General features: G+C 39.1%; 1 protein-coding gene across 1 annotated transcript in view; it reads right to left on the reverse strand.

The window, feature by feature from the left end:
* Positions 1–6,790: 6,790 nt before the first annotated feature.
* Positions 6,791–24,555, reverse strand: part of grm5b (glutamate receptor, metabotropic 5b) — a 92,673-nt gene continuing 74,908 nt past the window's right edge. The window contains exons 12-18 of the mRNA XM_080888417.1: positions 23,822–23,939; positions 23,537–23,723; positions 23,204–23,362; positions 22,394–22,519; positions 21,518–21,700; positions 20,782–20,948; positions 6,791–14,937 (exon numbers count right to left, since the gene is read on the reverse strand). Coding sequence (XP_080744543.1) covers positions 13,848–14,937; positions 20,782–20,948; positions 21,518–21,700; positions 22,394–22,519; positions 23,204–23,362; positions 23,537–23,723; positions 23,822–23,939 — 2,030 coding nt within the window. The 3' untranslated portion in view covers positions 6,791–13,847. The remainder of the gene's footprint in view (positions 14,938–20,781; positions 20,949–21,517; positions 21,701–22,393; positions 22,520–23,203; positions 23,363–23,536; positions 23,724–23,821; positions 23,940–24,555) is intronic.

Below are 24,555 nucleotides of genomic sequence, written 5' to 3' on the forward strand. Positions count from 1 at the left end.
TCAAAGCTAGACCAACGGGAAGTAAATCTGAAAGAAGATACAACTGAAAACAAAATCACAAAGTAAAACATTAAATAAGCAGAGGAGACCAATCTTAACCTAAACACAAACACCTGTCAACAAATACAAGAAAGAAAGTTTATAAAAAAATATAATAACTCTGAAAGCTACAGCGAGATCCAATCTGTGAATCCCAGAAAGTGAGGAACTCAAAGAACTAAATAAAGGCCTAGCAAAACATAAAATGAGCAGAAAGCACTGATAAAACTAGTTATTATCTGTTATCTCAGAAGTGCTGTTAGAGAATGAGTTAACCACATTGTGATTCTGAAAAAAGTGCCTGCCATTAAAAATGCAGATTGGGTACATTTTATAGGATTGTCAAGTCTGCTCAACGCATTTACATTTTATGGCTGCACATACTCGCAGTAAAGTTGGTAAGGTTTAAAAACATCTAATGACAGTTTGATCTCTGAGGTGATCCTAATAAAAAATGCATTGCTCCAGAAAGTCACCCTTTTTTGGTTAATTTATGTCATAAAATCATGTTTATCTTTTATTTTTGCCTTAATTTGAGTCGTTTTTTTTTTAGTTCTTGTTTGCCTGTTGTGTGTTTCAAACAGTCCCTCAGGGGGGTTTTCACTTGTCTCCAGAGAGGTCAGAGAGTCAGCTCGCCTATTTATATGTTTGTGTGTGGGTGTCACTGTACACTGATAGGCCTGTAGTTAAAGGGGTTAAAATTGCTTATTTTAGCTAGCAGGCACTTAAGGGAAGTGCTGGAGGCTTTGATCACCATAGTAACCGTGACATAAACTGATTCATCTCCTTGACAGACCATAATAAGCACTCATCTGAAGAAAGGACTGAAGAGGTATTAGTCATGCACTCTCATTAGTGCCATTGCACTGTGTTTGTGTGTGAGTGTGTTTGTGCGTGTTACTGAGGGCTCATGTGTACGCTATCACATTTATGGGCCCATGTGCGATGGTGCATACCAGTGTGTTTGTGTGCATGTGCGTCTATGCAATAACGCAAATGGAGGAGCAGGAAGAAGAGAGACGGAGGGATGATGTTTCGAATGTTAACAGCCTGATCCCATTGAGCTGCCTCTGAGAGTGACTCATTGAAAGTCGTGTTTCAATCTTGATATTGTTCTCGCTTCCCCTGGCAGGAAATTAAAACTCAAGTGACTTAGAATTCTGCTTTATTGGCACCCACAAATTTGTTCTCTGCTCGCTTGGTTTCCTCGCTCCCTCGATCATGTTTTTTCTTCTTTTGCCATGCCTTCACGGTCTCTGTATGTTGCTCTCACGCTCTCGTCCCCTGGCTGCTGCTCTACATGCTTCGTGCTTGTGTGTGTTCATTTAAAAAAAAAAATTCCAGTGTATTTCCTGATTTTCTTTTTGACTACAGAATATCATAAAAAATAGAGTTAATAAACAATAATTTAGTTTATTTGAAATCTGCCTCACATGCAAGTGTGTGTGTATTAACAGGTATGCAGTATGCGTGAGCCTATGCATGCGTCGAGCTGAACCTTTCATCACATTCCCTGCACCGTTTCTCACAGACCTACTTTTTTTTTTAAAATTTACTGTAAAAGTTGATACTAAATTTATGCAGATATACACTCTGAAATGTAATGTTTGCTCCAGTTCTCAGTTGAGAATGGTTAAGTCATTTCTGAAGCTGTTAAGTACCTTGACATCTAAATAGAGTTTCCCTAATTTATATATTAACATGTTGTTTGAACACTATTAGGCTACTAATGTTGCTTGTGTTACCGCTGTTTTAGTTCCACTTGATGGGAGCTTGATGATAATTTGATCAGCTAAGAGGGTTTTACTATTTATATTGTGTCTAATTGCGTTTAGCAGAAGCTTAGAGCTGCTTTTGTGCGTTGATACCGAGTCACAAAAAGGATGCAAGAAAAGCATTTCATTAACTTGGAGGTGTGGGTGGAGCCTCTCCCATCACAGAGTGGGATTAGCTTTTTAGGCCTGGTGGTGTTAATGTTAAGTTCTTTGCATTTAGATTGCAAGTCCTGTGGAGTGGCTTGACAATCAGTTACCACACCTACACACAAAAGCAGGTTACCACCTTCCTAGTGCATATGTCCATGCCCACACATGCATACGCTTAGCAAATGTCTGTATGTACAAGCACACACAGGAACACGCTATCATGACACCCTGCCCATATAGATTTCATGTGGGGACCACATGAAATCATGAAGCTGAAACCACAAAATGTCACTACTTCTTCTGCTTTTGGCTTATTGCTTTTAGGGGTTCCAACAGCAGATCATCTGCCTCTATCTCACACTATGACTAGCGTCCTCCTCAGTCACGCCACCCATCTGCATGTCCTCCTACACCACATCCATGAAGCTTCTTAGAGATGTTCCGCTTTTCCTCCTGCCTGTCTGTCTGTTTGTCAGCAGTCTAGTGTTGACAGTTTTTTGTGACAGTATCTGAGTTTGACTGTCACTGTTAACTCTCAAGATCAAAGTTGGCCTTGAAAATTTTTTCAAGAGCTGTACAACATGGTTTTTATTTTTCAATATGACATCAAAATAAAGTTTCACAAAATCACACACGGCATGAATGGATCTTAAAATCTCAAGTTTTTTTTACAACTTAAGAAGCCAAAGCTTTCAGCTAATTCTGCTCCAATCATATGGGTAAAAACTCAGTTGTATATAGTATTTGTATTTGTACTCTATTTTTATCTTATTGTATATTTATTTTATTTTATTCTACTGTATATAGTATTTTATTTTATTCTATTCTGTACAGTTGTGTACTGTATTTATTCTTATTGTATTCTAATTTTTGCCTCATAACTTTTGCACTGTCCACTTCCTGCTGTGACAAAACAAATTTCCCACGTGTGGGACTAATAAAGGTTATCTTATCTTATCTTATCTTAAGATAATAAAATACACAGTTTTGGTATATAACGCTTCAAGGTCGTAGGTCAAAGGTCATGGTCGCATGAATTATGGAAAAGCTTTAGTTTGTTTTCATTGGGGACATAAACACTTTCTTTGTTTCTTTGAGTTTTTAAAACATGATTTTTTTTTCAATAAAATATTATGCGGCACTCAAAGATTAATACACTACACTAGATTTCCACATTACAAAGGTTTACTTCAGTTTCAGTGTAGCTTTGTTTCTTGTTTCTAATGTTATCCTTGTCTCTCCAAATCAAATATACTAAGAACACTGATTACAGTCAATTTAGGTTTTGCTGCTTTACTAAAATTTATTTATTTATTTTGCTTTTAATGTCATGCCCAAACTAATGCACTTACTGTACTCCAAGTTTCCATCCATTCGCTTCCGCTTTCCTTTTCAGGGTCACGGGGGGCGCTGGAGCCTATCCCAGCTGTCATAGGGCGATAGGCGGGGTACACCCTGGACAGGTCGCCAGTCTGTCGCAGGGCCAACACACAGAGACAGACAACCATTCGCACTCACATTCACACCTAGTGGCAATTTTAGATTATCCAATTCACCTATCCCCACAAGCTGCATGTCTTTGGACGGTGGGAGGAAGCCGGAGTACCCGGAGAGAACCCACGCAAACACGGGGAGAACATGCAAACTCCACACAGAAAGACCCTGGCCTGATGGTGGAATTGAACTCAGGACCTTCTTGCTGTGCGGCAACAGTGCTAACCACCGTGCCACCGTGCTGCCCTACTCCAAGTTTATTAACACTATATTATTAATAATGATGTCGTGTAGTGGTTTACACATTCCCCTAACTCATGAAAGATCCCCTGGTCGAGACCTGGAGGAGACACAAATCCCATCGGGAACCCCCACAGCCATCCACTGTGGAGACTCCCTGTGAATAGGAGAGCAGCTAAAATATAGTAATATAGAAAATAATACAGGCTCTCATGGGCATGACAGCATCCTGTTTTTGCATCTGTATGTCTACTATAATTTCAAATTTCATTTTTTATTACTTATTCTTTTATTTACTTATTACTTGTAATTATTGTAAACACATATAAGAGCATCTCAAGCAGCTTATAGAAGGAAATGTTCATGATAGTTTTTTAAAAGCATCTTTGACTGAGCGGAGCACACAAATGTGTTTGGTGTCATACTACGCACATGCCTCAGCCTAAACTGCCTCCATTGTAAAACAAGCCATAATCTATTTTTTTGGCCATTTTCATTTGCCCATTTTTTTGTATTTTGGCCGTTGTATTTGTATTATTATTATTGCTTTTTCATCCCATCCATTTACACAAATAGCAAGCCATTTGCAGCAATTTGGAAATTTCATTTTGGAGACAGACAATTTCCACGCTAAGAGGCCAAGAGAGAAGGAAAGAAAAGGAGAGTGAAGAAGAGTGACAGAAGGAAATACAGAGGACAAAACTGGGCAGATCTGGAGGAGATTTTGAGAAAGAATGAAAGATGGCAGGGTAATTTCATTGCCTTGACCTGCATGCCTTCGGTTAAATGAATAAAATGTTTTTGGAGGCTGATTCATAGCTGCACTGTGTCACTTAGCCATCCTGGCTGCTATGTGACACTGAAGGATATGGAAGGGGAAGCAAATATCACAGAAGCTGTCAAGGTGCTGTCTAGCAGGTTCCACTGTTTGGGTTCAAAATGAATGCCAGTCTCACAAACTGTTCAGGCACATTAATGCAGACTGGTAAAAACTCTGGTTGTCCAACTCAGATGTGCACTATAACAAATAATTTCTCTACTTAAGCTAAGACGGATCCTTACTTCTTCTGTTTTATTGTTATGATATTTATTATTTACCTAATACTTTGACTGCAGTGCAATGAGCAGACAGAATGATAGTCATTTTACAAGTTGGGATGCAATGATCCAATACCGGTGCTCTATTTTCCCCAGATTTAAAAACTACAACCTCACCGAGAGGAACTCATTAGGGACGTTTATGTAAGACTGCATTAGACTTGGGACTGCTGCTGCCTAAAAACTAAGTTGGCAGCCAAGCGTGAGTAAATAATCAGTGACTAAACAACAAAACAAAGACCTTTATTTAATGTTTGTTGACTATGTCACGACTGATATTTGATGTGCTTAACAAAGTCAGAATACCTACTGATATTGCATCATTCTGCTTTTAATCATAATAATATTAATATGTTTCTATTTGTCATAGATTTGCTCCATAATAGTTGCTGGATGCTGAGATTCAGTTTTAGTGCACCTTTCATATTAAAGAAGATTAAACCTGAGGTTATTGCTGTCCTTTTATCCATTTGATCAGATCATTCATTTATTTCATTCATTACTTTTTATTTCATTACTTTGCACATTCACAACAAATCCTGTAAAATTGATGAAACTGCTGTGAGTATTGTAAGTCTATAAACGATATGATTAAACATCCATTTGTGTCCACGTCAACACCTACGGCCAATTTAGAATCTTAAATTAGCCCAGCATGCATGTCTTTGGACTGCGGGAGGAAGCCAAAGCACCTGGAAACAACATGCACACTCATAACATACAGGCACCATGCCGGTGCAAACCTTCTAGACACAAAAAACTATTTGTTGGTATATTACTTTATATTCAAAAACAGGCCTGCTGACTTTTCACTATTTATCTTGCAGTGACCCCTTTAATTAAAATTAATTATTTCACTTAATGCACAACTATTTTTTTTTCATATTATATGTACAAACTGTAAATCCAAAATAATATATGTAAAAAAATGTCAAGATACAAGGAAGTCAGTCATATTTTTTAATAACAATTTCAATATTGATTCAAAGGTACTTTGTAGTACACTTACACAATGATTATCAATGGCATAAAAAGAAAGACTTTTTTTGTCATTTTTTCCCCCCCACACAAACCACACAACCCTTCTCCTCTTGGACTCCACAGCACTGCTGCATGGTGGTCACATTTTCTGAAAGGTACCAAAATACATGTGTTATAGCCCAGTGAAAAAACCAAACAAACCATATGTGACTCATATGTGCAAGTTAAAGACTGCTCTGTGCATTTTTTCCATGTTGAACTGGCTACTCAGGCTGTCTCTTGGTGCCCAGCTGGTGGGCGTTTGACTACAGTGAGTCAAACTGGTGACTTTTAAAAATCGACCAGTTAATGCCAAAGTACTGTGGCAGCACAGTGTTTCTGCCGAGAGGAGATATGCACAACAAAAACGTGAATTTGTACGTTCCATCATCACCCGACGCAGTTACAAAAGTAAAGAGATATTTTTCTGGTATGTCGATGTGCAGCGAGTTTACAGCTGCCTTGTGTTGACCTAACTGCTAGAGCTCACGTTGCTTCCCGGAAGCACAGGCTTCAATGCTTGTGATTGTTCGGTGATCCCTTTAATGCATCTGCACTTCCTGCCTGTCAACTCATCTTTGTTCATCAGCTTTTCCCACTTATGGCACCAAGGAGAAAAAAAAAGTAAGCAGAGCAAAACGGCAGTGAAAAATTGGAGGCATAGGACGATGCATGCGCTCTTAAAACACAGATCACCTATAATGTGAACATATTTCTGAGGAGGTGTGTCCAGATTTGTGCCAAATTTAAGCGGTTTTGAAATGGAACTTACTGGCTAATGATTCGATCATACAATGTTAACTGTGCTTTTTATTGCTCAAAAACAACAACAAAATTCATCCACACTGGATGTCAATTTGAAGCCTCTCTCCCCCTGGCTATTCTTAAAAAAAAAAAGAAAAAGACCTCCCTTATTGTTTGTTTGTTTTTTGCTATACCCTTTAACGAAAAATCTTTTGTTTTATTAAAAAAAAAAAAAAAAAAAAAAAAACAAGAAACAACTGATTAACACTCCCACTCTCCTTGTTCTTTTTTTCTATTCCCCAGTGGTGAAAGATCAGCCCAGAGAAAGGCCTTCATGAGAGTAATCGTGAGCCCGATTGGAAGAAGACATAAAGATGAATTAATTGGGAGATGAGAAAAACTCCGCTTTGGCTAAATCTGTTCCAGGTCTTCTGGGATCCTTTAAAAAGCCTATGAACAAAGCTCCAGTGTCAGCAACAAACAAGTGTGGAATCCAGTCCCACAGACCTTTGTGTTTGTTGCGTCTGAGGCTGGGCTAAAACTAATTGAGTAATAAAATCTGCCGTAAGCAGACACGAACAAACTCCTCACATCACTTCTCGCTAACCCACAACAAAGCCACTGAGAAACAAACTGTATTTTCCAAACAGCCTGAACCACATATTCTTATATTTGACACTTTACACAACTGAATGAAAATAATAATAATGATAGTCAACCATCCAAAGATAAAACCATCTTTCATTACATACATAGCATTGAATTACATTCTAGAGTTCTTAACATCACGAGTTAAATGAAAACAAAACAGCAAAAATAAAGTCACACTTAAAAGTTTTCCACTAACAATCGAATCCACATGGGAGGATAAACACTGCCATTTTCCATTAGGAAATGATCAGTTTGATCCACTGTTATCATATCAAGATATTGGCACAGGTACACAGCTTATGAAAACTTTTCTTGCTGTTTTTTTCCAATAACAGATTTAACTGTGGTTCAGTCAGATTTTTCTCAGTGTTTGTCCACCCATTCAAAAAAATACAATGAGAAAAAGTTGGCACTGAGTGGAGAAGCTCGAATGAATAGTGCTGTGAGGAACCTGGGGTTACATTGCAACTGAAGCTGAACTTTTCCTTCATATATTGTTAATAAATAAGAAAACTCATTTACATCCATCATAAATCTTAATTTTAGTAGCTATGTTTTCGTCTTGAGTACCTAAAAACCTCTCAGTATATATAGAAAAAATATATTTGGTTCTACATACTCAGTACAGATAAATCGGCTCCTTCTGTTTAATTAGATTTATAATAACCCATCATCTTTCTTTATCAAAATGAAGCTTAAAGTAGACTGCTCCAATGAGCTTGGCTGAATAACGATTTTGATAAATCTGGGATGTAAAGAGACTGGATGATGATGAACACAGGCCCTTCATCTATATGCAGATGAGCTTCCTTTGTCAATAAATGAAATGTATTTTTCTTGCTCAGAATATCAGACTCAGTGTTCCAGAAAAACACAAAATGTTTATACTGGCTTACAAGCTTGTAAAAAGTCACTACAACAGATCAGTCAGCAATCAGACACCAACGCCTCAACTATCTCAAGTGAGCAGTAAAAATGTAAACGTCACTTCTGTAGGCAACATTCATCCTATTTATGTCACGAACGCTCTAGTGTCACACACTCTACTGCAAATAGAACCTCATCAGAATTTGAAGCAGGGGCATTAACAAGGATTTTACTTGTGTTTTCATGTCCACTGCGGTGATCCAAGCTTAGATTGACACAAATGAGGAATATAAAAAACACAATAATTACAGAGGAAGTCACCGTCACATGGTGTGCTGTTCAGAGCTTGGTTTAATTCTCTGGGTGTAAAGAAGTATATTTCATAAATTCCGCAGCCTCCTGCTCTGTATGTGAAACGTTAATGCTCTAAAAACAACACTGACCTGGTTAAAAATGTATTTCACTTCCTTACAAATCTTTAAGCCACATAAATAAATACTCAAACTTCTCTTTCATTTCTTATCAGTATAATATTACAACCTAACCTCTTAGTATGAATTATTCCTCTATACTCGGAACAACATTACCACACTGACTACCTAAATACCAAAATATCAAAATGCACATCCTCCAGTAAAAAAAAACAAAAAAAGACAAACAAACAAAAGCAACATGAGACCAGCAGCTTCAGACAAACATACAAAAATACAGTCACTGATTTTTAAGACATCTAATTTACCACCTTCAGCGCTTCGGTTTTCAGTAAGCCGATTGCAGCAAAAGTAGTTTCATGAAACGCTTCCAAAAAGCCAACATTCAGGATGCTGATATTCATCTTGTAATGTTTTGTACAGCACAGTTTAGAGTCTAAATGCTGTTATTTTATCCTGAAAATGCAATCTAGCTTTCAACTCAGTTGGTCGATCATTCAGTCATATTGAAGAATGTTTCTTTTTTGCAACACTACTGCAGGCCTGAGAATTATCTTGAAATAATCAGTATCAATTTCTATCTCTGACTTCCAATAAGAAAGCTAAAATAAAGAGCAGATAGAACTACTTATAACTATATAACTGCTTGTGAGAAAAAGAGAAGAGGGCTTCGTTGCTCTCTGCCTCGAAAGATTTCACCAACACTTTTAAGAGTTAAATTATTTATAACATCCACTAAACTGCACTCAGACTGGTGGTCATCACGATACAATATAAGTGCTATAGTGACAAAGCAAACCTCTCTGGACATGCCCTGTCAGAGTACACAACCAAAAGTCTGTGTGGTGTTTACATAGTAAACATTACTCATTTTTTTCCCCCTGTTACCAAATTAAATAAAATTGCTAGCAAGGCAGTGAGAGAGGCTGCTCCGCCACACAGCACTCCCAGTCAAACTCATCCCTAATGGAGAAATAATGCTTTTTCTCATGCCTCCCTCTGCAAGAGTCAGTGGTGAGGGTCAGCTTAAATGCACCACTCCTGGACCTCAGAGTGAAAACCTTATTCTGTTCAGTAGCAATTCAGTAGAGTAGCAAACGTTTAAAATTGAGGCTTTCCTCACATTATGATCAACAGAGGAAAATAAGCATCGCAGGAGATTATTATATATATTTATATCTGGCTCTAAATCAGCATATATGGGTTGAGAAGCAACAGGAATCGTCCTGATAACAGGTCGACTGATTTTATATTTTCATCCAAAAGGTATGAAAAATGACTGTGTGTCATTTTGATCGGCAGCTGACCGCATCTGGATTAAAAGATATTTTTAAGCGCAGGGATTATCAGTCCAATTCTATAAAGTGCATTTATCAGACTTAGTCGACACATTTTGCGGGGACATCAACAGGAAATCAAGATTTTGCTGAACATGGTCATCACCATTATCAAGAGAACAATCATTAACGGAGTTCATGCTAGATTATTGTGAGCCATCATGTTTGGGATTCAGGAGGCAGGATCGGGTCTGGTTTTCTGTTGCTTGCTCTGCATTTGTTGTGAATTAGAGTTCCCCAATTTCACCTGGAAAAAAAATCCCATGATGCTAACTTTTCCTACTGTGTAATAATTACAACATACTCTTAAAACCTACGTCTGTAGATTTAAGGTGATGTCACAGAGAATAAAGAGAATAAGATAGCAACTGATGCAAGCACTGATCCTGTCTTTTCTGCAGGGGTAGCTCTTATGCCTTTTTCAAGGGGGGTGGATAACACGCAGTTGAAGTGCTGAAGCAAGCTCCGTGTTACTCTATCGCCGCATTATACGGCATATTAATGGGCTCCTCCCAAATAATAGCTCAACAATAGGGCAGGTTAATTTTTAACAACAGGTCAGGACACAGATTATTAAAATTAAATGAGTAGTTGTAGCAGTAGTGATGCAGCAGTTTCAGAAGAAGAGGGGCGAATTTTGTCTGACATTATATTCATAAGATCTTAGATGATTTATTCTTTCTCATATACAAAAACCTCTGAGCAATAATCTGAGATTGTTGTTGTGTGCATGTGTGTATTTTTCCATTTGGGAACCAAAGAAAAAAATATTTTCTTGTTTTGACTTGGATGCATACCACTAAGGAGACACGACATCAGGTTTATGACTTAATAAACCTGTTCACCCCACACAAAAAGCAGCAAAAAAGTACAACAAATGATGGCACCAACAGTTAATGTCCTTACCGATTTAAATCTGCAGCCATGTCTTAAACAAACTGTACTCTAAACTGAGTAAGTAACACTGCAAAAATAGGAAATTACCCCCCATTTGTTGATTATTTGAAATCAACAAATGTCCTAATTTCATTCAATATAGATTACAAAATGCAAAGAAAATTTTCAACTAATCTCTCCACCCTCCTCCTGGTTCAATTGTCCTCCACAGAGTAAAGAATGATGAAAAAGAACCAGAAAACAGTGTTTTGATTTGATTTAACATGTGCACCTTGTGTACAGATGGATAATATTGCTTTTACACTGGAAAATGTGGAGTATTTATATAGAAAATATCCAAAACAATATAAATAGTTTTACATTTAAATCTTTTTTTAAGAAACCACGTATTTACCCACAACTGAGTAAGCTAGACCCTTCCTAACCCCTTTGGCACAATAGTCATATTAATATTATTATATTGTATGTATACAAGACATCTGAATAGGAATGGTCACTCACACATTCAGAGTAGTAACACAGTTTCTGTAGTCGTAACACATATTGGTACTGTATGTTATAAGATAGCTCAAAAAGATCTTTTTTCTTTTTCTTTTTTAACATTTGCTGATATGTAAATAAACGTACTTTCATCTGAAACAAAACAGAACTGTCATTGCATGCCCTTAGTATTTACAGAGTCATTTTGTCTGAGTTTGTTCTTGCTGGCTACTGTAGAGCACAAATTCGTAAGTAAACTCAAAAAGGAGGAACCAGACTGTGGACTATCATGATGGACAACAATGCAGCACTGATTTTTGGTGTGTTGTGTTTATCAACGGTCCAATTAGTAATCGCTTTAATGGTATGTGCACACTGTATACACGCCACATGAAGATAAAATGTATTTAAAAAACTGCTCGTGTTGTGTATGAAAACCTCCTGGTTTTAATTTTTTTTTGTATTTGTGTTTTTTGCTTTGCTTTGCAACAACTGATTTTCTCGGTTGAAGGAGCTGAAACAAAGCCAAGGCCTTGTTTCTCAAAAGCATCTTAGTAAATATATTCAGTGGCACATTTTTCCTCCAGGTACAGGCGTTGGCACATATATAAGAACACTCTATTTAAAGGCATACCCAAAATCTTAAAAAGCCAAATCTAATCTCCTACAAATATATGAACTACCGTTGCCAAACACTTTGAGTTCACTCACATTTTCCTCAGTCTAGGATATATGGCACGAAGCCAGACTCTAAAGACTAAACCAATGGACTTAAATTCTTACTGAAGTGAGAATACTGACGGCATGAAGCTACAGGCGGTAAAGAAACAACTAGCCTTATTGTCTTGGTCTTAATTCAATAATTAAAATGTCAAATCTCAAAAACACATTGCTATTTCGTAGGGGATCATTTGCATCTTGCTTCTATTTAACCATGACTTCCTGAAGTATTGTCATCACCACACGGTTGCCAGGCAACTAACAGAGACTTCCTACATTTACCTGACAGATAAAGCATGAGAGTGGTATCGATTGCCTGCTCTTGTAACCGCAGCCAATTTTCCACAATAAGGAAGTATTCCTTTAAGTCAATACTACTTGAGGTCTGGGTAATTTTCAAGTCTGTGTTTTCCTGGATCTGCATCACTGACATTTTTATTTGGCTATACTGGATGTCAGTCATCATCAACAGTCAACCAGTATGGTCTTGTGAGACTAACAGTAATGTGGCAGCAGTGTATTAAGTAAACCTAACATTTAAAAAAATCTACCTAATGCTCAATTTTTGTGAACATCTTTGGTTGTTCTGCCACCTTTGTTTAAAAAATAAAATAAAAATCATAGCACCTGAGCAACAGATGGACCTCATAGTGGCTGAGGAGGACGCTCCCCAGCTTGAATCTATCAATTTGCACCCACTGACATTATAGATTGCCGTGATTTCAATTAAACGCATTCAGAGCACTGTCTGTGATGAAACAGGACGACTGTGTCTTGCTGACATATTGTATAGAGAAAATGTCATGACTGGGATCCAGCTAAGCCTCGCAAAATGCAGTGTTAAATGTCACACATCAACATTCAGCTTTGAGATCAGACGTCTGCCAATGATCCACCTGAATCTCATTTAATGACTAAGATGTTTATGGTAAAACAAGGCCTGGTCTTTTCAGTCCCTCTGTCGTCCTCTTTCTCAAGTCACACACAGAAAGCTACAAAAGGTTTGGTCCCAACAGCTTCAGGAGTCATGTAGAAAACATACATTCAAACTTCTGAAGAAAACTCATTGGAAGAGTAGAAAATACTGAAATGATCGCAGGATAAAAGAAAGCCGTGAGACAGAAAGGGACCAGGGACATAAATAGCTTAGATTGGGAAGCTGAATAAATGAAAAGGTGGTTCTTAACATAGTGCCTGTATATGTTAACACTGTTGATGCAATGCACTTTGTCAGAAGCGTGTTGGATTTAATAATCAAAGAAAAATCTGTAACCTCATACATATTTACAGTGTTTCCCTTACATTGTATTTGTATCAGTGTGCCCACAGTTGTGTTTGTCAATGTGCACCTGTGTAAATGTGCCTACGAGCCAATGTATGTGCCCTTGATAGCCTCTGACGATTCTTATAGGCTGAAGGAGTCTTTATTCATCAATACTGTTTGCTGTCATGTTGCCATCACATCTGATTAACTAAGATACAGTAAAAATACACTCACATTACCCCGCACACACGCACAGACACACACACACACACATCCACAGTCTCTAATTAGTTGATAGCCAAGTTACCTTAAGGCCACTACCCTAACTTCAATGATGAGTAGCCTCAGACCCTCACAAATGATCCCTGGCCTTACTGGTGCCAAAACACTTCAAAGTTATAGTGGCCAATTTTGCAGTTTTCCATCCACATTCGTGAGAAACGGCAAGAAAATACAACATGGGCAAGTTTCTTAGACTCGCAACTCACTGCAAACATGTAAACACAAACACAGTTTGGTGTCTTCACCAAACTTGTCCTACATTTGTCGGGCAAATGGATTTGTCTACCCATTATCTCTTCTGTTTACAAGCTGTGTTGTTTTTGAGTGCTTTTCTTCATTTCTGTGATTCATCTCTGCCTCACAGTGAGGATGAACTCTGGCTGTAGTTTCTGAGTGTCAGTCTGGTGTATCTGGGCGAAGGGGGTGAGGGGGGAGGGTGGGACGGGACTGGAGGGAGACAAAGACCTGTCTCAGAGACAGGTGAGCCACTGCTGGAAGCCAGAGAGTCACGGAAGGGTGACGGAGGAGTCAAAGCGATTAGCTCCTCCTCCAACTCTGCCCTCCTCAGAGGGGAGTCGGTGAGGCAGGTGAGCCGACCCCCTCGCATGGGGGAGCGGGACGGGGAGGCCTGGGAGGCCTGGGAGTGAGGGGGTGGCAGGGGGTAAGGTGAATGAGGCATAGAGTGAATGGGACAGCCACCCCGGCCTCCAAAGCTTGATTCAACAGGAGGAAGCGGCTGGACATCAGCGTAGGTGGTGAGGGTCGGGGGCATCTGGAGTTCACGGGGTAACAGATAGGGGTCGGCGGGATGAGGAGATGGAGGTGTGTGTTTCTGCATGTGTGAGTGTGATGGGGAGGACGAGAGCATCATACTGTTGAGCTCCGTTATGTTGGCAGTGAAGCGGTTAACCACACAGCTGATCTGATCCATCAGTGAACTCTGGGGCTCCCCTGGGCGATCGTCCACAATAACCAATCTACCGTCACTCCCTGTAACAATAGAGCCGCTGCTGGGAGGACCGCAACTGCTGCCGCTGCCGGCGCTGCAGATGCTGCTCGGATACTTTGGAATACTGCCCATCTGAGGCTCCTCTCCCGAACTCGCTCCTATTCTCTGGCTGACTGTGCTGATCGGTGAAGGCGTCTGTGGCCGGTATGTGATCGAGTAGCGCTCCTCTGCTTCTGAGAGCTCATACAGGGTCTTGTCGGTGACATTGTCAGGATGAGTGGGGAGAGAGGCCATGGACGGGAGTGAGGGCAGAGGGACATGTGGTGGCAGGTCAGCCCCACTGCAGTAATGTTCCTCAGGGGTTTTGGAGAAAGGCTTAATAACAGCAGTCTGATTGTTCTCTTTCTTCTTGATGTGGAATGACAGACGCTGCCACAGGTGGTTCCCACGTGAACTGCTGCGCTCTGTCTGTGCCCACGACACTGATTTACCATTGGAGCTACAGAAAAGGATGAAAAAGAGACAAGAGAGTGATGGGGAAAGATTTCATTTATTTTGTGCATGCACCAAGTTTGACAGAAGGCTGTCTAAAGGATTACAAACATTTCTCTTACTTCTTTGAACTGAAGACACATTTTTCTGGCATTAATAATAAGTATTGTTTTAATATTCTACTCAGAGGATTTGCTTGTGGTTCTGTTATTACTGTATGGCACACAACACTGTATATCATTCCAAACCCAAGATAGTACTGCTAAATAAATTTTTACATTTGTTTATCCTACAGTTCGACTCATTATGCTGCTCATTAATATTTTAAGTCTTTCTTGTTAACAGTCGTGTGAAAAAGAAAGGTAGAGATCTTGTATGAAACTAAGTACACCCTTACTGCTTCCACAGGAACTAAGATGATAAGTAGCAGCGAGGTGTTGCTAATCAAATCCACTTGATTAACTGATCATTAACCATTGTGAACAATTCTTTTAAAACAGAAGTCTTGGCAGCACATTGCCAAGGAGGAAAATATCATCAACAATGCTCTTAGTTGTACATTTGTTGGTGCCCTTCAATCTGGGATGGTAAAGAGACCATTCTCAAACAATTTAAAGTCCTCCACAGTGAAGAAGAACTAACAGACATTCAAAACAATTGTCAGTCTTCCCAGGAATAAATGCCCTGGCGAGGTGAATATGTGCCAAAACCCAAGAGCTACATCTCAGACTCTAACATTTAACATGTTAATTGAGGCCTTTAAAGTTAATCACACCGCAAGTAGAAACAGACTGAACAAGTATAGCTTGTTTGGAAGGGTTTGCCAAGAGAAAGCCCCTTCTCTAAAAACAACATAGAAGCACAACTTTACAAACTTGCATCTGAACAAATCACAAGACGATCTGAGAAAACTCATATAGAAATTTGTGAAAGAAAGTGATTGAATCATACAGTGCATTTAGTACTTCACAGGACTGTTTCTTTATCACATGTCTGTGTTGATTAGTACTGTTAGTTAATACTATATATAAAAACGTATCCAAATGGAGCCTTTACTCGGACAAAGAAACCAGTTTGACTTTATAAGCGTAGTAATTTAAAGCTTATAAAATCAGTAGCTTGTTCTTCAGTGTTCTGTCAGGTTCTTTCATCCTGCTTTTATTTCTTCCTCCAGCTTACTTTTCTCCCCGCTTCACATCAGTCACAGCGCTTCCACCCTCTTACCACCACCTCCATCCCTTTGTCAGGTTAATTAGTGTGATTAATCTAAAGTTGAACTCCTGATTAAAAGTCACACCGCCATGGCTGGGAGTGAAACGAACTGAAATCACTCTGGAGACACACAAACCCACACACAGGCTGTGATGCTTACACACACACACACACACACACACACACACACACACACACACACACACACACACACACACACACACAAACCATACGCCATGCATGTTGATTGAGCAAACCTGACAAAGCCAAGAAAGAGTTGATTATCTTATCTTAAATTTGATCCTATTAGAAATAGGGGTTTTGGAAGGCTTCTTGAGGGGCTACGGTTCTACCAGAGCCATTACAAGAAGAGAGAAACCACTTTAAGAATCATAAACAGAAGTTACTAAAACAATATAGAAGTATGAGCCATCCATGCCACCAAAAGGACAAATATTTGCTTTGAAACTAGTGGAGCATCATCAGTGGTGATGTTGCACTGAAGCAAGTAAGGTTTGCAGCTCCACTGGAATTTGCAAATCAATTATGATCAATACCTACACCCTTACAGGTTTGTTCACACACTTACTCACACATTTGTCTAAAAGTGTGATCATCTATCATTAACCCTTTACTTTGCACTCACTGAAATATTAGGAAATCTAAATTCAAAAACCCTACAATGTTTTTTTAATTACTTTTGCATGTCATTTGTGTGATTATGGCGCAGATCAAGTTGTTACATATGAATTCTGATCTGTTACAGTTTTTTACAGACGCTAGGACACATTTCCCAATACTTAGGTCACTTTTGCAAAACACTTCACACAATCCTCCTAACTGACCGTCAGCTTGGCAAAGCAGTTCATTTCACATTCAAAATGCACTACAACTACCAAAACACTTCATTCAGGTCTCAAATAAACTCATTCTTCCAGAACACTAGCAAAGGTTGACAGCCGACAAACACACTTTGTCACCCACAAAACAATGACCTAAAAAACACTAACAACATGTAGCATTACACAGTGTTTTCTTGTGTAAAACAAGGACACATCTCTGTTTATAATTTCAATATATGTTACTGGAATGAATCAGACATCATGCAGAATTCGTTACAGTTTTTTCTGAATGCTTAAACCCTAACTGTGATTCCTGTAGCACAATCTCTAAAACTATTCAGACTTATAGCAAAACCACTCACTGAGTTTGCAAAACTAAAAGCACAAAAACTGCTTTGCACTCAGTTTGCAATTTTGTAACACACACTTTGCAAAACTGCAGGCACAATTCACTGCACAACACTCAATTACCAAATTTCCAACACACTCCTAGCAAAAGTATACACATGTATGGCTATCATTAACACTAATTTGCCAACTGTCTGACACACTTTCACATGTGAAAACTTTTTTAGATAATTAGTTCACTTTGCAATCAGCCTAAGCACTATAATACAGGTAAGCTGTGTGTGCGGAGTACAATGGAGGGAGCAGAAAGAGTGAGAAGTAGAGGAGGCCGAGGAAGAGGACGTGGAGGTGAAGAAGTAGGATGAAGAGGACGACAAGGACAAGGAGGAGCAAGAGGAAGACGAGGAGGGGGGAGAGGAAGATGAGGAGGGGGGAGAGGAAGGGTAGGAAGAGTAAGAAATAGAATTGCTGATGACATCAGAGCTACAATAGTGGACCATGTAATCAACCGTGGAATGACCCTGAGGGAAGCTGGCCAACGGGTCCAGCCTAACTCGAGCCGCTACACTGTAGCAAGTATCATAAGGACTTGAAATGAGAATCGGTTAGTACAGTCACTTTGCACAAAGATTTGTAGCACTGCCATATGCCAATGAGAAACACACCAATACCATTGATGTAAAAATGCTGAAATTGTACTTTACAGAATTGCTAGATGACCAGATGCTGGGGGCAGAGGAAGCATGTTCACTGCAGACCAAGTAACCCATATAGTCATTATGGCGATTGCAAATTATCCTATACTTGGAAATAAACACTTGTGTTTGTTTTGATGTACTTGAAGTTTGGATCCCTCTATGCTTATGGATCTATGACAGAAGTATGAGCTCAAACTGACATAGCCTACCTTGTGCACAGAGAAAGCAAAGGCCAGATGTGTTTTGTATTCATACCATCAGTGTGCAGTTGGCGCATTGTGTGCTTAGTAGATGATGGCTTGTGTGTACTGTTTGATACGGAAACACCATTTTTACGAAGGTGTGAAGAGTTAATCTAGCTGTGTTTGCTTTTGCAAGAGAACTACAATGTTTTGATTATTGGGTGACAGGTTTTCTTATTTGTGTGAAGAGTTTTGCAAAATTAGCCAATAGTTACAAAAAATGTGCTTAAGCAATCAGAAAAAACTGTAATATTTGTTTATGTATTTTTATTTTTTTGCACTGAGTAATCCCAAAATACAAGAATTTGTATACACACCATCCACTGATACACATACAACAGTAATGCTAATCTACTCGGTCTTCTCCATTTGGCCACAGGTTCTCATCCACATCACATCTTATGTCATCTAGGGCAATACACCTAGGAAAGAATCTTCTGGCTGCCAGAATTGAAGGAGTTGAAAAATTGAAGGAGTAACACCTGTGTAGATGTTCATCTACAATGAGAATCAGCTGTGGCTGGTTAAACTGCATTTTTAGATTTGAAATATGTTTCAATAAAATATTGCTGTCTTTTCAAGTTTTGCATTGTGTTATTGTTTTGGCCATAAGTTTAACAGTTTTGACAACAGTATGTAAGCACATGCAAAATGTCCTGTACGTACAAAGGTTTTTGGCAGTTGTTGTGTCTGAGTGAGAAAATAATTCATGAAATTTGAGAGATGTAGTCATTGAATGCATTTTGTGCCAAAACAATGATAACTGGTCCTCAGTTTAGCCCACATAGACTTCTGTTGTGCTCACTGTGTGAGGAGTTTTGCAAACGTGACCTAAGTATTGAGAAATGTGTCCTAGTGTCTGTAAAAAACTGTAAAGGCTGGACAGAAGTTACGAAAGATAAGAAATTTCACAGAATTAAGGTAATTTAGATTTTATTTAAATCTAAATTACAGATTGAGAGCAAACATCAACTTTTATCTGAAACTGACTTTTTTGTTTTTATGAAGGAATCAGCTTGTTGATGAGAGCTGGGTCTCACACTACTACCCACAGAGGTAACAGCAGTTTATATTGGAATAGTCCATTGTGTCCAAGCCTCCAAAGAAAGGGCACAAGATAAAGACCACATCCTAGAATGTACTCATCTTCTTTTTGTTGGATAATCACCTTGAATTTGACTACAGTCACTTTCACCACACATATTACTACTGTGATATCTGTGGGCATCCGAGGAAGAACATTTGGCACATAACACCACAAGCCATCATGCACCTGCTCTCAGTGCAATGAACAAGGCAGGAATAGTTTGACCACACAACACACTTGCTGCTTGCCACTGCCAGATTTGGCTCCCTGTGATGTAAGGGAGCCAATTTTTAAAATGAGACGAGCAAAATTCAAATCACATTTGTTTCTTACTTTTAATGTTTGGTTTCCAAACTTTAAACCTTTCACTGACGATTTCAGGTTTATCACTATTTATCAGAACCCACTGAAAAGATTCCAGGTAGAACATTTATAAAAGTTTCCACCAGAAAACAAAACTGATTCATGTATGGGGACAAGTCGATGAACCCTGTTAAGGTCTGTTTACTCCCTTAATTTCTGAGAATGTCCTGAAGGTAAATCCAGTATTTTTCCACAGTTCAGACATCAGTCAAACATGTCTTTTCTGTTTCCTCGGGTTTGCTGGACTCATGTCTGTATGTGTCTGTTCAGTTTACACAATGACAGCACCTCAAAGGCAACAGTTTCCAGCCCTGCACTGAAGAGACAGACAGCCCTCTGCCAATTATCACCGCCCACAGAGGATGACAGGACCATAAGAGAAAAGGAGAAGAGCAAAGTAAAGCGAATGAAGAAGGAAACACTTGTGACATTTCATATAAGAGTGTGATTGAAATCTTGCTTGCCAAGCGGGGTGTGCTGGAGGAACCTGCTGACAAACAAAAATATTCCTTGTCTATTTTTTCTCCCCTTTTCATTTCGGGCAAGTGGCTTTGCGTCACTCCCTTTGTGTCTTTTGATCGGTTCCTTGTCACTGTAGATGACTTGTGGATGGCCTTAAGCAGGGTGTGAAAGCTATTATGTCTCTTTGATCAAACTACTCCTTTACCCTTTTCTTTTCTTCTTTTCTTATCACTTCCCCTCTTCATCTCTCTTTCTCTCTCTATGCATCTTCTTCTCCATTTATAATTCTCTTTTTAGTATTTTCCTTAACCCTTCTTCAGTTCATTCCAATCTCTTCCTTTGCTGCATCTCCATTAGGCAATTGTCTGCAGTTCATGTCAGGGTCAGAAGAACAGTCAGGCAGACTCGATGGAGTTCAGAGAATCAATCTCTTAGAGAGCTTAAACACACCGACACACACGTACATGCACACACCATAAATAGTCTCAGAGTGCGCTATTGGAGAAATGGTGCCTTGGAATATAACGGAAGAGCAACCCGGCATTAACCTGGTCAACAAGCCTCTTGGGTACACACAATCCACACACGCAGAAATACCTGAGTGTCTCTCCAGTGGAGCCTCTCCGTTTCCACAGGTTAACCAGACTGGAGGAGCGGCTGGCAGCTGAGGATGATTTGCCATCGCCCACATGCATGCGCACCACCGTGCTAGTGGTGAAGGCACTACGCACATTACGCTCTGGTTTAGCCAGAATGATGTACACCTGATGGAAACGGTTAGATATGAACAGTGACTACTTGTTGTCATTTACTGCAAAGATTAACGGCACTATGCAAATTTCTGGAGAGACTTTGATTGCGTTGGCTACACAAATTGGTCTTTTAATCTTTTTTTTTAGAATAATAATCAAGCCTCTCATGACTCACCTTAATATTCTAAACATATTATAAAAAGAAAATTCTCAAAAGAAGCTTCTGCTAAGTATTTCTGATTGACTGAATTTCTTGTTTAGGCTTTTTTTTTTTTTTTACTGTAGTGACACTGTACGAGAAAATCTAGATCCTGATATTACAAGTGCTGAAACATCTGTGATTAAAATATCAAAAGAGATGTTCTCTTGAATCTTAGCATTTATCTATTCAAATATTTGACTCAAATTCTCACAACTGGTGGGGAACTACAGTGAGCTCTGTTGCAATGGTCATTTGAAGCTTAATGTAGTTTATGCACAGATTTAGATAACAACTATAGTCGGATTCAGGTAATATTCATAAAAACAACAGACAAGCAATCAGAATGAAATAAAAAGCAATTTAAGCAAAGCAACCTTACCTTGGGTACAAACATGCAGCACAGAGCCACAGTGGCACTCAGGCTGACACTGAAGCACATGGTGATAATTTTGTAGTTAGAGCCAAAGTAGATGGGTACAAATGCCAGCCAGATAATACAGGTGGTGTACATTGTAAAGGCAATGTACTTAGCCTCATTGAAATTAGCTGGGACGTTGCGGGTCTTGGAGGGAAAAAGAAAGAGAAGCATAAGTAAACATTCCTTCATTTCCCTTCACAATTGCTGTTGTGCATTTCGCTGTGATCAAGAAAAATAAAGCAAATGTAGACATTCTTTACAGTATATACAGCGATACACACTCTTAACCCCTTACAGTTGTCATTTTATTGCTGGCCACACCGATCTGTGCGAGTGAATTAGGTGAGGCATTTGGCCTGCAAAGTTAAATTGGTTTACTCAGCTGCTGTGTTTAAAACTCGGTTAATTTATTTGTTTGAAGTGCAGTGCATTTATCTTCTGTCTCTTTTTACAATTCTGCTCTCATACTCCGCAGAAAATGGATGGCCGCTGGTCATGGATAATCACAACATTGACTTTATAATTTGATTGGGGTAACATAATTTCATTTTTAGAGAGGCAAAACCACAGTGGCTTAATCATTTTTTTTCACATTATGTCTGTGTAAACCTCCTCATATGTAGAGACACTCATACAGAGTATCTCTACGGATAACAACACACTGAACTTTTATTGCATGTCAACAGCGTTTAGAGTTCTCTAACTGGCAGCTTTGCCAGTTGTAACAACATGTTTCAGTCGTGTTCGATACTGTGTTATAGAAATAATGCAAAATTGTCACAGGTATTTTTGATATCGAAGTGGTAATGGGAAAAAGTGACAAACACTATCTCGTACCTTGAAGGCATAAAAGGTGCAGCTAAGGATAAGCAGGCCGTTGTATCCCAGCGGGGCAACCACGCCGAGGTTCGTGGTGTTGCAAATGAGGTTGACCTGGCGGATGCTGGGATAGTCGTGGATGACCTGCAGACACCAGAGGAAATGTGACATGCGTGTTATCCAAAGTGTGACAACACTGTTGCTGTCACGTCTTTAATACAAATAAGAATTGACCGTAGTAAGTCAATGGCGGCATGTAAAATTACAGTTATGGAAGTAATTTCACTGACATTTCATGATTATGCTGCCCACTCCTGATGTACAATATTTATTGGTTTATTGAAAATGAATTCAGGCATTTCAGCAGATAAGAACCAAATTTGATGGTAATCAACTTTACAAATTATATGTGCTGTCAGAAAATTTTAAATTGAACAACTACAGACTTACAAGTAGATGTCTCAATATCCAGCTAGGCTACATCCATTTAGGGGTATACACTAACATTTTAAGCTTTGGTCTTGTTTGAATTCTTACTGCCTTTTATCTGCCAATCAAATCAATTATTTATAATCAGTGAAATTTCTGTTGACAATCAAATGTGAAAAACATGTGAAACCGGTGAAGTAGTTTAACACATTTAACAGAACTCAAAATACAAAAATCCAATAAGACACTCTCCTAATTTCTAATAGGGCAAATCTGCAATCTGTTATATTTCAAACTTAACATCCTCTGGTTATTGTTTATTTTGTTTTATTTTATTAATCTTCTGATTTGTCTCCTACTTCTGATGATATTTTTTCTATTAAAACACACAGAGCCTACCTCCGGGGGCTCCATGAGGAAGAGAGCCACAATGATGCCCAGCTGTAGCAGTATGAGGAGGAAGGCAATGATAAGCTGAGCACAGGCAGACATGAAGCGAGGTTTCTTTGTGCAGATCTTCTTCTTGCTTCCTGCCAGGATCCGAGCAATGCGGTTTGTCTGGGGTCAGATTCCAAACATCATCAGGACATATAGTACATACTGAATATGCTGCAATCTGCGTTCTCCGTTCCTACAGAGCACTCACTGTTATTATGCAGGCATATCAATGAAAAACACATTAACTGCACACTTTTCACAACTTGTGGACCCACCATTTCACTCAGGCCTTACCTTGGTGACAAGTGCAGAGTAGCTCATGGCAGGTGACAGGCCTATTCCCAGTCGCTGGAGGTAGCAATGGATGACGTGGGGTTTGGCTATGAGGGTAAAGGTACACAGGTATCCCAAACAGATACCTGCCAGTATTATGTAACACAGTTCCCTACTGGAAGATTTCACGACTGGAGTGTCCCGGAATCTGAATATCCACATTCATAAAGACACGCAAGCAAGAATTTAAATAAACAGGAAGGAAAACAATTTCAAAAATCCAATGAAATAAAAGGGATATGTTACCTAATAAAGACTGCAGTGACAAAAAATGTAGCCATTAGACCGAGGCAGGCAAATACCACAGCAGCAATGGGTTCAGGGTCTCCCCATCGAAGGTATTCCACTGGTATTGGGTCACAGCCTGGGGACGTGGGGGACATCAGTTTGTTAATGTATTTTTTCAGAAAAGATCATTCACTGATCATCAGTTTATTTGACATGTGACACACAGGAATATATATGGATAATAAGATTTAGGTAACAATAGCAAACTATTGTTCAGCCTTTACTTTATGCTCATTCTCACACTTTTTTTTTTCTTATATCCAGTTTTAACCATTCTGAATAAAATTGGTCTTCGGTTGCTTTCTAAAGGTCCAACAGCTTGCACAGGTCGTGGTTAGAGTTGTACATGTTAGACCTCCAGGCAAGAAACGCTTGCGAGTTATCCGTTGTGCCGAGCTTTGCCTGCAAAGTATGCAACTTTTGTATACAGGTGTGGGTCTGATTTAGTATAAAAAGCATGAGAAGCAAACAGGGAGGAAGGAAGGGGGTTGTTGGTGTAGGTGCCCAAATGAGATGATGACTGTTTAATTACAGTATGAAATCTCTCCACTATTGAACTATGGGACCTTTATTTATCACAAATTACAGTTTTATTTTTTTCCCTTGCACCTCCTTCACTGCTATTTGGAATACTACTTCTAATAATACTTTACAAATACGTCTTTGTACTTCACTTTCCTCTTCTTATCCAT

The sequence above is a fragment of the Rhamphochromis sp. 'chilingali' genome (genome assembly GCF_963969265.1).
Source record: "Rhamphochromis sp. 'chilingali' genome assembly, chromosome: 8".
Classification (NCBI taxonomy): domain Eukaryota; kingdom Metazoa; phylum Chordata; class Actinopteri; order Cichliformes; family Cichlidae; genus Rhamphochromis; species Rhamphochromis sp. 'chilingali'.